The sequence below is a fragment of the Nyctereutes procyonoides genome, unplaced genomic scaffold, assembly GCF_905146905.1.
Source record: "Nyctereutes procyonoides isolate TBG_1078 unplaced genomic scaffold, NYPRO_anot_genome, whole genome shotgun sequence".
Classification (NCBI taxonomy): domain Eukaryota; kingdom Metazoa; phylum Chordata; class Mammalia; order Carnivora; family Canidae; genus Nyctereutes; species Nyctereutes procyonoides.
This window is the reverse complement of record NW_026575044.1, coordinates 51,044,356-51,059,812: the sequence shown is the minus strand read 5'-3', so window position 1 is coordinate 51,059,812 and position 15,457 is coordinate 51,044,356. Positions and strand designations below refer to the sequence as shown.

Here is a 15,457-nt window from a genome sequence, read left to right as displayed (position 1 = left end):
CATTAAAAAGGAAAAAGAAACAGCTGCAATTAATTTCCATGACATTTTATCTAACCCAATGTATCTAAAACATTATCATGTCAACATGTGATCAGTATGAAACATGTGATCAGTATGAAAATTATTAATGAACATATATTTTTGATACTTAAGTCTTTCAAATCTGGTGTGTATTTTACTTCAGCACTTCTCTCAGTTTGGCCTAGTCACACTTGGTTAAAAAGAGTAGGGAGAAGGAGGAATAGAAATGTTTAAGAAATGAGAAACTTGAAGGAATCAGAAAAGTTTTAGTCCTGAATCATCTTTAAAAAATCTATGAGGCTCAGTGGGGAGTAAATAACAGCATAGTGAGGGGCTTGTGTAAAAGTAAGGAGTAGATGCATATTCTCAAGGATACTGCATAGATTCTAGGTAGGCATGGGGTAGAGAGGTTTATGGACCTTCGAATTTAACCTGCTTAAGAAGTTGAAATGTGAGGCTAAGTGGTGAGGGAGAGTGAAAAGAACATAGGATCAATGGATTGTAGATTCTGGTGGAGGTGATACTAGAGTCAGATACTAGAAGGAGTGAGCTAGAAAGTTAAGGGAGGTTATCAGAGAGAGGGACCCTGAAATTGAAGCAATGGAAAGTTGCAGTTTACTGGTAATGAGGTCTGGGGTATTGCTGTGACAGGGAATGCCTGATGTCCTCCAGAAGAAAGATAAAAGGAGAGGTCACAGAAGTAAGAGGCTGAGGTGTTGAGAGGGTCATTTAACATCACCAAGAATTAAGAGGGGAGACTGACAGGAAACCAGCGGCTAAAATTGTTGAGCTAGGGGGTGCCTGGGTGGTTCAGTTGATTAAGTGTCCACCTTGGGCTCAGGTCATGGTTCCAGGGTCCTGGGACCAAGACCCACAGCAGGCTCCCTGTTCAGTGGAGAGTCTGCTTCTCCCTCTCTTTCTGTCCCTTCTACTTCTCTCTCTCTCAAATAAAATCTTAAAAAAAATAAAATTTTCAAGCTATGATGAAATAACTGGGGGCTTTATAGATGGCAGCAACAGGGAAGGAGAGTAGGTATATGTCTATGGTCTGGTGATGTAAGAGGCTTTAGGGAGGAAGGGAGAATGTGTGAGGAAGCATCAGGGAGAGCAAGTAGGACATCCCCAATTTTAGTCCCAGTGATTTGAGGATTATCACAGAAAGAACAGCCAGGAACAACACTGCCCTCTAGGAAGATTCATATTTAGGTTAGAGCAAGAAGGTGAAGGGGATCATTCAGAGAAAATGAAGATACAGGGTACTGTTAGTTCTGGAGAGCACGATGGAAGGGATTCAAGAGTTGGGGAGGGGTGAACCACAGGCCTAGAAGAGAGGAATACAGAATTGGGGAAATGGTCCATTATAGCATAAAGCAAATTATAAAACAGGTACCTAATGATCCAATATTTATTTAAAAAATATGCAAAGGACAAATATATTAATCTGATAGCAGTGATTGCCACTGGGGCATATGTATATATGTTCTTTTACATTGCTTGTATTTTTTAAGATTTCTAATGTGTATGTTTTGCTTTTGTGATAAGAAAACAAAGATACATCATGGGCATATTTGTGTGGGAGAGGGTGCTGTGAGGTGAACAGCTCTAAAACTGGAAACACACATTTTGCTTTTGTAGTCATGAGTGACTGCAGCACTCTGTTCCATTCCTCCAGCCAGACCCAAGTCCAGTCCCATGACTGAGCTAGATGGGGGCCGGGGGAGCCAGAGCCGGGCTCATTGCCTTAAGGGCCTGGCCACAATTCAAGAGTGATAGTTAGCTGATTCCCATAAAATTTAATTTAGGGATCTCAGTTTTCAGCCAGGAGAGAAAAGTAAAATCAAGTTGAGCCAGGAAGCTTCTATTGAAGGCAACTTGAAAGAAACGTAGGATATAAGGGGAAGTTAGCTGTTACAGGCCATTCTTAAATGATAAATTGCTATTGCTTTTAAAGCTTTTCCATGAATATTGTTGAATTAGCATAATCCATTTTCAAGAAACAGGACCTTGTGATTGTCACAAGTTACTCAGGCAATTAGAAACTAGGAAGTTTACTCTTCATGAGTCACAGTTAAAGTGTGGTAGCGGAGCTGTCAGATCCAGTGCTGTTCTTATATCAGATGACTGCTGAGATAATTGAAATATTTTCTGAAATTTGTTTACCTTGAGCTAAGTAAAAAGCAAGTTCCATGTCCTAACAAAATTATCTTTTATTCCATTATTCAGCAGGTGTGAGGATAAGTCAGCGTTTTAATTATGTGTATAGTACTAATAAAAGGGAACATTAGATTGTTAATTATAAAAATCAAGTAATTAAAGGGAAAAAATTTTTTACTGGTTTTAATAAGGCAAGCAGCCCTGGAAACAAGCTAGACCAGGAGAGTAGCCTGGATAGGTACATAAACACCCCTCTTTGTCCCCCTCCCCGCTCCATAAACATAAAATCTACCATCTTAACCAGTTTTAAGTGTATAGCTCAGTAGTGTTAAGTTGTTAAGTTGTTGTTTCCCAATGGATCTCTAGAACCTTTTCAGCTTGCAAAACTGAAAGTCTGTTCCCATTAAACAACTTTGCATTTCCCCTCCCCCAACCCCTGGCATCCACCATTCTGTTTTCTGTCTTTATGAATTTGACTACACTATGTCCCACACCTAAGTGAGATCATATTTATCTTTCTGTGATTGGCTTGTTCTGCTTAGCGTGACCACCTCAAGATTCATCCATGTGTCAGAATTTCCTTCCTTTTTAAGGTTGAATAGTACTTGGTTACGTGTGTATATTTTTTTTATCCATTCATCTGTTGGCAGTCATGTGGGTTACTTCCTCCCCTTGGCCCCTGTGAACAGTACTGCTGTGAATGTGGGGGTGCAGCCATCGTAGACTTGAGCAGTAATGTGATCTGTTCTGGCTTTGTTCAGAAAATGCTTGACTCTGGCTCATCCCTTTCACACTGATAGATAAGCATAGACATGTTTCTGCTCTGTTCCTAATGTACACAAACTGGCAGTCAAACATTTGAAGAAATAAATGGCAGAACTAAATATATCATGCTGTAGACTCTGGGGACCATTATGTGGTTTACAGTGTGTTAACTCACACATGTATTAGAGCAATGGTCCTTTACTATGTGGGGATCATAGGCCTCATTGAAAATACGATGGAAAACAAACAAAAAAAGAGAAAATCTGATAAAAAGTTTGGCATCTTCCCCAAAAAGAAGGCACACAAATATAATAAAAATGTTTACCTACAATGTAAGTAGTTTTGTTTTTAAGATTTATTTATTTTAGATGGAGAGAGTGCACAAGCAGGAGGGGCAGAGGAAGAGGGAGAGAGAATGTCAAGCAGACTCTGTGCTGAGCACAGAGCCCAATTAAGGACCTCAGGGTCCTTAATCTCAGGACCCTGAGGTCATGACCTGAGGCGAAAACACGAGGACACCCAACTACTGTGCCACCCAGGTGCCCCTGGCAATGAGTTCTTGAACTCCTGAGTCCCGTGGAAGGACTTTATGTATAACTAGGGCAGTGAGTGTTTTTATATTCTTTGCCTTATATTGGTGACTTAGAGTGCTCATCCTACAGTGATATTTGAGATATAGATTCAGTCTCTGAGCAGGCAATGCCACTTATACAAATTGTAGGCTATATGGCACTCAACATTTTCATCAACCTTATTTCATGGCAAGACATTTTCCCCAGCCTCTCCTGATTTTAGGTCTCTAGCTGTGCAGAGTCCCTAACTCCTGGCTGCTTCTGGGTACAGAAATCAGGAGACCATAGAAATCTATAGATCTTTATTGCTGTGTTTTCTGTTCTGTTTTGGGTCCATGGACATACTCCTCTTTTGAACATGGCTGTGTCTCAAAAACATTTAAAAGTTTTATCTTCCATTTATTTGGAGTGTATTTATGGAATGACAATCTTAAAGAGTGAAGTCACAGAACTACCTTACTGAGAATTTACTTTCACCAAGAATAGTTCACTATGTGAACAAGATCCAGACCCAAAAAACTGCATCTTATGTGATTTTATTTCTAGAAAAGGAAATCTATAGAAACAAAATAGAGGGACGCCTGGTGGCTCAGCAGTTAAGCATCTATCTTTGGCTCAGGGCGTAATCCCGAGTCTGGGGATCAAGTCCTGCATTGAGCTCCTTGCATGGAGCCTGCTTCTCCTTCTGCCTGTGTCTCTGCCTCTCTCTCTGTGTCTCTCATGAATAAATAAATAAAATCTTTAAAAAGAAAAAAAGAAAGTAGATGAGTGATTTCTTGAAGTTGGGAGTTGGAAGAGGAATGAGTACAAATGGCCATGAAGTTGGTTAAAAAAAAAAATGGCATTTGGAAATCTGATTGTGTTGGTGGTTTTGCGATTTTGTAAATTTAATTTTAAAAATCACCGAATTGTATACTTTAAGTGAATTTGATGGAATGAGTATAAACGGCCATGAAGTTTGTTTAAAAAAAAAATGGCATTTGGAAATCTGATTGTGTTGATGGCTTTGCAATTTTGTAAATTTAATTTTAAAAATCACTGAATTGTATACTTTAAGTGAATTATATCTCAATAAGGCAGGTTAAAAAAAAGTTATGGGATTTGTCATAAGGACTCAGGAGTTAGCTTGAAGAAGCTGCCACTGGTCAAATCTGGGAATATTTGAGTATAAGAATAAATACTGACAGCAGGTAGACTTTGTTGCAGTATAAAATATTCTATGAGTTTTTTGACATAAATAATAAATGAATGGCAGAGAGGGGAAAGTTCTTTGCACTAGATTGCTAACTAATAAATGTAGAAGAAATGATGGTGAACATCATCATTTTCTAAATGTCCTGGCAATATTTGAGTTAGGCAAGAACCCTCGTTATTAAAACTAGCCAATGAAAATTTGCTGAGGACCATGCTGTTGACATAGTTCAGAGGAGCTCCCTATCAGTTAACATGTTGATTTCAAATGGAGAAACAATATCTGGAGAAATTTGGGAGAGCCTCCGTAAGTGACTATCTTTACTTTCTTTTACTCTGCAACAATATCCAAAAAATTATTATAACAAATTTAGCCATTTTTTATTTTTATTTTTAAAAGATTTATTTATTTATTTTGGAGGGAAAGAGAGCATGCATGGCAGGGAGGGGCAAAGGGAGAAGGAAAGAGAGAATCTTAGGCAGGCTCCACGCCCAGTGCGAGCCCAACATGAGACTTGATCTTAGCGCCTTGAGATCATGATCTGAGCCAAAATCAAGAATCAGTTGTTTAACCGACTGAGCGACTCAGGTCTCCCTAAATTCAGCTATTTAAAACAGTTTAATTTATTATATCATAGCTTCTGTGAGTCCGAAATTTTGGCATGTTGGGTCCTCTGCTTGGGGCCCAGTAAGACTCTAACCCAGGTGTTAGCCAAGGCTGGGTTACCTGGGGGCTCCACTTACAGAAGGCCCACTTCCTGCGTATGTGCTTGTTGGCCACATTTAGGTCCTTGTGGTTGTAGGACTGATAGCCTGATTTTCTTGCTGGCCTGGCTGGAGGATGCCCTCAATTCTTAGAGGCTGTGTGCAGTTCCTTGCCTCTCCAGCATGGCTACTTGCTTCTTCATAGCCAGCAAGGAAGAAGGGGCTCCAGCAAGGCAGAAGCTACATCTTAGGTAATGTAATCATGTACTTAATAAAATACCTTGTCACTTTTGCTGTAGAGGCAAGTCGCAGGTTCTTCCCACACTCAATGGAGGGGGTCAACAGGGTATAAACCTCAGCAGGAGATGGGGATCATGGGGCACCTCAGAGTCTGTCTGCTGTGGTGATCAAAATTAACATTATTAGTATATACAAACAAACATCATGTGCCTCCTGTTAGGACACAGTATCATTTCCAAGGTATTCCTGCCAAGTATGTAGAACCCTGGCAAACATGAGGGAGACCAAAAACCTGGCCTATGTTCTTCAAAAGTGTCATTGTCATGGAAGACAAAGGGTGAAGAACTTTCTAGATTAAAGGAGACTGAAGAGACATGATAATAGATGCAGTAGATGGCTCTGGGTTAGGAAAAATAGCTACAAAGGACAGACATACTTTGGGGACAGTTAGTGAAATTCAATATAGACTCTGAATTAGATTGTATCAGTGTAAATTTTCTGACTTTGATAATTGTATGGTGGTCATATAAGATGTCCTTATTTTTAGAAAACAATATTTGGAGAGAGATGGGTATGATCTATGTAATTTAGTCTCAGGCGGTTTCAAAAAATATGTATGTATGTTTGTGTATGTGAGAGAGAGAACATAAAGGAAATGGGGCAGAATATTAACTGTACAGGAAATCTTAAGACTATTTTTGAGAATTTTCTGTAAGTTTAAAATTGTATTGAAATGAAAATTTCCAAAAAACTTAAACTGACTTCAATTTCAAGGATATTTATTGTCTCAAAAGCTGTAAGTCCGGAGGGGTGGGCTTCAGGATGGACTTTATGTAGCAGTTCAGCAATCTTATGAAATACCTAGATTCTGTCAACAGCCCACAAAGTGAGCATCATCCTAAAGCTGGTTTTTCCTGAGTTGTACATGCTTGCCCCTAAGGGTCAGGGCTGCATGCTTCTCATTGGGCCCATAAATACCCTTGCTATTTAAGTTAATTTAAGTTTTTTGGAAGTTTTCATTTTGACATAATTTTAAGGATATAGTAAAGTCTCAACGATTAAAAAAAAAAAAGTCCTGTATATCCTTTACCCAGATTTCTTTTTTAAGCATTTATTTATTTGAATGAGAAAGAGAAGGGAGTGTGTATACACACAGGGGGCAGGGCAGTAGGAGATGGGGAGAGAATCTAAAGCTGACTCCTCACTAAGCCAGATACAGGGCTTGAACTCACAACCCTGAGATCATGACCTGAGCTCAAATCAAGAGTCTCATGCTCAACGGCCTGAGCCACCTAGGTGCCCCAACCCAGATTTTATCCATTCAGGGAGAGCATCACTCCCAGAAGTCTTCCAAGCAAATCTTTGTCTCTAAATGACTTACGTATTGTGACTTTTGCCTGTTCTTGGACCAATACCTGATAATGGCTATGAGATTACAGTGTATATTATTCCAGTGGTATGTGGTTATGTGCATATCTTTTCACTTAATTCATTATGAATATTTTGCATGACATTAAATATTTGGTAATACAGTAATTATATGGTATTAAGTTGTATAATTTACCAGTAGACAATTGGTAAATTAAGAGTAGAAGATTAGGATCCCAGTTTTTTTTATAAGTAATGCTTGGGTAAACAAAGTAAATCTTAAATTAGGAATTTATCTTAAGGAAATACACAGAGAATTGGAATAGCTAGATGAAAGGGTATACACATTTTTTAAGACTTGACGTATTTCCAAATTATCTACCAATTGTTCCAATTTATGATCTTACCAGTGATGGGAAAGAATGTTCATTTTCCTGAACATTCAGTGATATGGAGTGTCAATATTTAAAAATCTTTTTCCAGGGGTGCCTGGGTGGCTCAGTTGGTTAAACGTCCAAATCTTGATTTTGGCTCGGGTCATGGTCTCAGGGTTATGAGATCGAGCCCTAACCTATGTTGGGTTCTGGCTCAGGAAGGAGTCTACCTGAGATTCTTTCTCTCCCCCTCCCCCTGCTAGCACTCTCATTCTTTCTCTCTCTTAAAAAAAAAAAATCTTTTGAAAAATAAATAAAACCATTTTTCCAAATGGATGGGCAAAAGATGACACTAATCTGTTAGTGCAGTTGAACCTTTTAATGACAGTAAAAACTGTATTTTTGATTATGTGTATTATTTTGGCGAGTTGTCTATTCATGTCCTATGCTTATTTTTCTTTGCGATATTCATCTTCATATTGGTTAAGAGCTCATTATTTAGTATATCTTTTCTCTGTTCCGTTGAATATGTTAGCAATGTTTGTAATCAGTTCCTTGGCCTTTTACATTTATATATTGTATTTTTGGCCCTGTAGAATTTTAAAAAATGGATTCATCTTTGCTCTTAAACATGAGAGAAATCCTTTCCAGACTATTGTCAGATAAATTTATCTGTTAGATTATTTTCCTAGTACTTCTTTTTTTTTTTTTTTTTTTATGATAGTCAGAGAGAGAGAGAGAGGCAGAGACACAGGCAGAGGGAGAAGCAGGCTTCATGCACTGGGAGCCTGACGTGGGATTCGATCCTGGATCTCCAGGATCGCGCCCTGGGCCAAAGGCAGGCGCCAAACCGCTGCGCCACCCAGGGATCCCCCTAGTACTTCTTAAAAATAGATATTTTTAAGTCTTTACCTGAAAATTTGGAGATGGTTCAGTGTGAAGGGTATTATTTTTTTTTGAAGGATATTATTGTTTTCTAGGACGTTAACTAATGATTCTTGTACTTCACTGATTTTATTTTATTTTATTTATTTATTTTTTACTTCACTGATTTTAAATAGAAAGTTTATCTACTGTATGTTTGCATATACTAAGGTTAATTTATGCGCCTTTTTTGTTATTGCCTTGTTGATTATAAACTACTAACCTTACTTTACTGGCATCAATTTACAGTAAATTATGATAATTTAAAACTTTTTATTTAAGCAGATTTTATTGATAACATAGTATAACTGCTTTTAAAAAGCCTGTACTGGGATCCCTGGGTGGCTCAGCGGTTTAGTGCCTGCCTTTGGCCCAGGGCATGATCCTGGAGTCCTGGGATGGAGTCCTGCGTCTGGCTCCCTGCATGGAGCCTGCTTCTCTCTCTGCTTGTGTCTCTCCCTCTCTCTCTCTCTCTCTCTCTCTCTCTCTCTCTCTCTCTCTCTCTGTCTATCATGAATAAATAAATAAAATCTTTAGAAAAAAAATAATAAAAAAAAGCCTGTACTATTTAAACTTTTGTTAAATTGCTAATTTGGCTCAATGAAGTGTCATTGTTATTTCAGGGGGAAAACCCCAAGTGAACAGTGATTTATTATGTTCCTGGGTTTTGTTTTGTTTGTTTTGTTTTGTTTTGTTTTAGAGAAAGAGAGTGAGTGGGAGGTGGGGGACAGAGGGATAGAGAGAATCTTAACCAGGCTCCACACAAAGCACAGAGCCTGATGCAGGGCTCTCTCTCACAACCCTAAAATTGTGGCTGAGCTGAGATCAAGAGTTGGACACCTAACCCACTGAGCCACCCCAGGTGCCCCAGCAGTGATTTATATTAAAGATATATGGGACAAATACATCCTTGGAAGCAAGTGGTAAAAGAAGTACACTTTTTTCCTCTTCATGGTCATTAAAATGTAGTTTACCTTTTATATATTTTCTAAAGGATACCTTAGCAGAATTCACAATACTGCTTTTATAAAGAACTGAAAATTTGAGGTATTCTAGAAGGAATTATTCCTTCCAACATAATTTGAAAGGCACTTTAGGTTTGAGGTAGCTTATAAACATTGTTAAATTCTTATTTATATTTTAAAGACTTATTTTAGATAGAGAGCAGGATGGGGAGGGGCAAAGGGAGAGGAAGAGAGAGTCTCACGCAGACTCCATGTTGGGTGTGGAGCCTGATTTGGGGCTTGATTTCATGACCCTGTGATCATGATCTATGCCACCCAGACGCCCCCCCCCATTCTAATTTAAAAAAAATAAATATATATATTTAGGGAGGCATAATTATACCAAATGAATATAAGAAAAATATGTTAGGAGTAAATGATTTAGATGATACTTTGTTTTCTTATACCGTATATTTCACAACTTTTAAATGTCAAAGATAATATACCCTGTAGTTTGGTGACTCAAGCTAGTTTCTTGTGTAAAAATCCAAAGTATGTGGAATCTCTGCTGCCTCTGCACATGCACTGCTGGCCAACACAGCCCCAGCTAAGTCCTCACCCACATCTCCCCTCAAGTGTTGTTCAGACCCATCTGGATATGAGTGAATGGCACTGAGCTGGGGGCAGAGAAGGGGCCTACACATTGAACTATGCAGTCATGTGGGCATCTGTGCCATTTGATTCCACTCTTCCTCCAGCTTGCAAATTTAATTATGCCCTCTAGAATGTAGAGCAAGGAAATTAAGCAGCTGTTTCAGGCAGGTGGGCAGATCTAAATAATAATAATAATAGAGACCATATCTACTCTATTTTTAAAATACTTTTAGTGCAAGAGAATCCAGCTGTTGAGGTCATTACTATTTAATTCTCAGTAAATTATTACTATGCATAATTTCCTTTTCTTCTTTCTAAACACTCCTTTGGCAGTTAAACTATTTTGGAGGCCCTAGGATGAAACCATTTATTTGGCAAATGTTCAGAAGTGCCAGGCACAGAGATACAGAGATAACAGTACGTTTTCTCCTTAGGTTTTGGCATCAGTTCAGCCTAGGAAAGCCATTCTGGCTCCTACCTTTTTGTGTAAGTCTTCAAAGCCTATCCACAGGTTTATGGCAGTACCCAGTCACAGCTGTCCCACCACAGATTCTTTGTGTTTGTGGGTGATGCTGGCTCCCTGGGATTTCAAGCCTGTCAGCTTTAGCCCTCTTTCATGCTTGCTCCAGTGCACAGGCCCAGGCAGAGGCATGACTGCAGTGGGTGGGCTCTCTTTCAACTTGGGAGTTGTAAATAAGCCAAGTGGTTGAGAATAACTGTGTGTGTGAGAGACAGGCAGACAAGCTAAAGGAAAGTTGCAAAAATGAAACAGTGTATAGAGGTTTTGAGGTAAGAGATGAAGAAAATGGGATACTCTGGTAGTATAAAGATGTAAGGGAAGAAAAGAAGGAAGATCTGTTATTGGCTAGCATAAAGTAATGGAGTGGCGATGATTGGAGCAGGCTTTTGAGTGGGTCTCTCATCCTTACAGGAGGAACAGGGCAGGGCATTGCTGCAACTGTGGCATTAGTTTCTCAGAGTTATACTCATCTTCTTAAGGAGCGTGTAATGAGTTGTTAGAAAGTAAATGACAAAAGTCATGTTTCCAAACTCTAATCTGTGAGTTATTTGCACATTTTAATCAAGATTAACCATGTGTGAACTAAACAGTGTTTTGAAACTAGGTCCAGTGCCATTAGTCGTTACAGTATATGGATTTTATATGAGCCATGGATTTCTCTTTCTCATGAAATTTCACAGTGAATTATCTGACATGAATGATAACTCAAATGACAGTTGCTTATGTGATTTACGCTATCTGGACTAACTTTGTAGGGAAAATAATTTTTCCTAAGCTTCTATGTAATAAAACTTTAAATACTGAGAATGGCCGGATTAATATTTTATATTTAATTGTTCCCACTGTATTTTAAAAAAGGTTGGAAGTAGAATGGTTAAAAAGCAACATGCAATGTCTATGAAATGAAGAAGTAAAAAATAAGCGTAGGAAGTTAAACCAACTGTTTCAAAGGTTGGTGATGAATTTTTAGGGAGAAAGCAGATTCTAGCTTTCTTTCTGGGTTTTTATTTTGCCCTTCTTGTATGTTTTCTTTCTCTACAAGATTGCTAACAGGGCTTCCTCTTTTTCTAGTTATGTGGCTTTCCTTGAAAGCTCCCTGTTAAATACAGTCAAACCTGACTGCATGTCTGCCCTTGACAACCCAGAGTGCTAAAGAATGGGAAAGGACTATCTGATAGTATATCGCAGCGGGTCATTGTGTAGTTCCAGCAATTGGTTCCTTGTAGAGCAGGTTTAGTACATCAACCCTGCATTGTGAGCTCAGTTTGTATAATTGGTGCAGTGTCTCCTCCAACCCCTCCCACTTTTTTTTTTTTCTTATGGCAAGTAGGTCAAGGTGATGTGGGATAATTGTGACTCACTGGAGTACCTAAGATATATATACATATTAAAGAGCAGGTTCAACGATACCTAAAGTGGTACTCTTGTCACACATTTCTGACATTTCCATGCAAATCTCTGTCCTTAATACTTCATGGGACTTTCTCATATGTCTCTATTAGCATTTCCCACACTTATACTTTTCTGCTTGCATGTGTGTTTACTTCTCTTGACTATGAGCCTTGTCAGGGCAAGGAGTGTGTCTTATTTATCTTTGTATGCGTATTTCTGTATATGGTACAAAGCAGACACTCAATAAAGGTTAGTCAGATAATTTATTAAAAAACACAGATACAACTCTAGGTGTTTACCATTTGCCAAACCCTGTGAAGAATGAGTCATGTGTATAGCTTTCTTTTAATAACACTTGGGCTTTTGGAAAGATTCTTATCTACTTTGGATTATTTATACTAACTTTTATAAAAAAGGAGGTAACGTTAGGAAATAAACAAAAAAAGAAGGAAAATCCCCTGCATACCCCATTCCCCAACAATAATACCTGTTGGCATTTTGCAGTCTTATTTTTACCCTATGGATATGTATGTTTTTCATAAGAATTATATTACATGTGAACATACTGGTTTGTAACCTAATTTAAAAAATTATTATTGAAATATACTTGACATATAATTTTATGCTAGTTTGAAGTGGACAACATACTGATTTGGTGATTCTGTACATTACTCAATGTTTACCATAAGTAGTTACCATGTTATCAAATATTTTTAAGCATCATTTTTTATGGATTAATAGTATTTTTATTATTTATTTAACTGATCATACATATTTAGGCTATCTATATTCATTTAATAGAGTGAGTTTGGTTATACATACATCTCTGGCTTCATCTTTTTTGTCCTCCCATTCTTTACTTTGGTATTATGATTCACTTTTAAGGCTTTGAAAACCTCATCTTCTCTTTAAGTTCCAGACATTTGTCATGTCATTCCTTCAGCTTATAACACACTTTCCTCTTTGTCTAGCTAACATACATTTTTTAGACCTAGGCTTAGCCATTCCTTTTTAGAAGTTTCCTAGGACTGGATTAGTTGCCCCTCCAGTGTGCTTCATAGGTGGCATTTTGTACTTATTGCTAGAAGCACTCAGTCTGGTGTATTGTAATTGGATGCTTTTTTTTTTTAAAGATTTTATTTATTTATTCATGAGAGACACACAGAGAGAGACAGAGACACAGGCAGAGGGAGAAGAAAGCTCCATGCGGGGAGCCCGATGTGGAACTCGATTCCGGGACTCCAGGATCACACCCTGGGCTGAAGGCAGGCACTCAATCGCTGAGCCACCCAGGGATCCCCTAATTGCATGCTTTCTTAAGTGTCTCCCCCAGTAGACTATAAACCCCTTCAGGAAAGGAATTGTGTCTTTTTTTCTCTTGTATTTTCCAGGCCTAAGTGCAGTGCTTGATATATAGCAGGAACTTAGTAAATATTGTTTTGAATGGATGAATGCATGAAACATGCCCCACATTCCAGTGTGTTTCATTAAGTGGTGATCTTTAGCAATCATATGTTTTTGATTTATCAGGTAAGCATAATAAATCTTTTATTTGTAAAGTGCTTATTATAATATGCAAAATACTTTCAAAACTACTATTTCCTGTTATTGTTGAATCACTTGATTGTATACCTGAAACTAATATAACACTGTATGTTAACTATACTGGAATTTAAAAAAAAAGAAAAAATATTATTTCATATTGTTAAACTTTGACTAATTTTTAGTATTTTGCATTATCAAATGAATCAGTCTGTGTTTTAAATACTATATTACTCCTTATTGATAGTTAAAGTGATAATTCTCATTGTCTATGTGGTCTTAAATTTTCTAAGTAGGTAATTTGCTAAGTAAATTTCAGTTAATTGATGATGTTTTCTATTTATATTTTAAGCCTGTATTAAGTAATAATCATTAACTATTTTTTTAAAAGTCGCCTTCCCAGTCCCTAGTCATTAACTCTTACGAGAGTTTTTAAATTATGGTTTAAATTGATTTAAAACTATACATGAAGATAATGACTTGAGCTTTTTTTGAGTGTAGTTAATAATTGGGCTTTGGTCAGGTAACAAGAAGAATAACCATTCAACAAATCTTCGGACAGGGATCAGAGAACCTAATAGCGACAAAGAAAATGTAAGATATTATTTTTAAGTGACAGTTGTCTTTTCTTTTTCTTCCTTAATGGTATTGATAACTCCTTACAGCATTGATTCCCTCTAGGATATGGCACACACTTGGGGGTCAGAGTGGTTGTGGTGGAGTCCCCTGAGGAGCCTTTTCTTTTTTTTTTTTTTTTTTTTTTGAGGAGCCTTTTCAGCTGCTTTGCCCTCTCTCCCTGCATTAGCAGTCCCCTCCACCAGAAGTGAGAGTGGTTGAGGACCAGGTGTGCGAAGGTAGACACAGGCTGGGCCCAGTGTTCTGCAGAAAGACCAGCTAGAACTCCTCCATCAGAAAAAGCCATAGTGGTAGAATGGAAGGGAGGCTGGGTTTGGAGTGTGCAGACTAGTATAGTGGTCTACCACTGATGAGTTGTGTGGATTTAGGCAGGCAGTTTAACCTCTCTTCGTCTTCATCTTCCTTTCTCTGAAACACAGTGATTGGATCAAAGGATCTGTAAGCTCACTTTTCAAAGTAATCTTCTAATTTTTCTGATGATCAGACATCAGAAAGAATCTTGTTCTTGAAAGAAGACATATATGAATGAAAAATGGGGTTATTTGTTTAAAATATTATATTAATTTAACAGATTGTTAATATACATTTAAAGAGCCCTTTATATCAATCTTCAGTAAGTGACTTGAGAATCCTGGCAGTTCTTCATTATCTCAGAAAAAGGAAATCCTGATGAATTCTTTTCTGTACTCAAGCTTTTGAATCTAGGACAGTGAGCTCATGTGTCCTCATTGTTTTAAATATCATCTCTGTGCTGATGCCTCACAACTTGATATCTGCAACCTGTGCTGCTCCCCTGGAATCACCTGCCAATTAGCTGGCCTCTGAGATATCTAATGGGTATCTCAAACTTAATCTGCCTAAAACTGAATTCCTGATGCATCCTCCCCCCATACTGCTGTTCTTAAGGTCTCCCATATCTAATCAAGACAGAAATCTCAGAGTCATTCTTGATTTCTGATAGTTAACCATCAGTCTATTAACAAATGCTTTTGGTTTAGCTTTCAAAATATAATTGGAAACTGCTCACGCCTCACCAGCTCTTTACTGCTATCCTTACCCCACCAGTATCTATTCTCAGTCAAGACCTGGAGCATTCGTTTTTAGTCATAAGCCATGTCATTGTTACCTCTCCACTTGTAACCTTTAGTGGCTCCTCATCTCTTTTAGAGTAAAGTCAGAGTCCTAATGTGATCTGGTGCTCCAGTACTTCTCATTTCATATCATCTCTCTTACTCACTTTTCTTCAGACTCATTGGCCCCCTTACTGTTGACAGAACATTTTAGGCACACTCCCTCCTCAGGGCCTTTGCACTGTTTTCCCTTCTGTCTCAAACACTATCCCCAGATACTCATATACCTGCCCTCTTATGTCCTTCCAGTTATTCCTATGAAACCATCTGATTTAAGGTCTACCTTGGCAATGTTTTAAAATTTGCACACTGCTGCCACCACCAC

The 15,457-nt window shown here is 38.1% G+C and overlaps 1 protein-coding gene across 4 annotated transcripts in view; it reads left to right on the top strand.

Moving 5' to 3' along the window:
- SPIRE1 (spire type actin nucleation factor 1) overlaps window positions 1-15,457 on the top strand; it is a 199,416-nt gene that overhangs the window by 41,752 nt on the left and 142,207 nt on the right. Inside the window, exon 1 of one of the 4 annotated variants that reach the window (XM_055324057.1) lies at window positions 13,306-13,354. The exons of the other annotated variants lie outside the window; for them this stretch is intronic. Within the exon in view, the coding sequence (XP_055180032.1) occupies window positions 13,337-13,354 (18 nt within the window). The 5' untranslated portion in view covers window positions 13,306-13,336. Of the gene's footprint in view, window positions 1-13,305; window positions 13,355-15,457 lie in introns of those variants that run through there. 4 annotated transcript variants of the gene reach the window in all.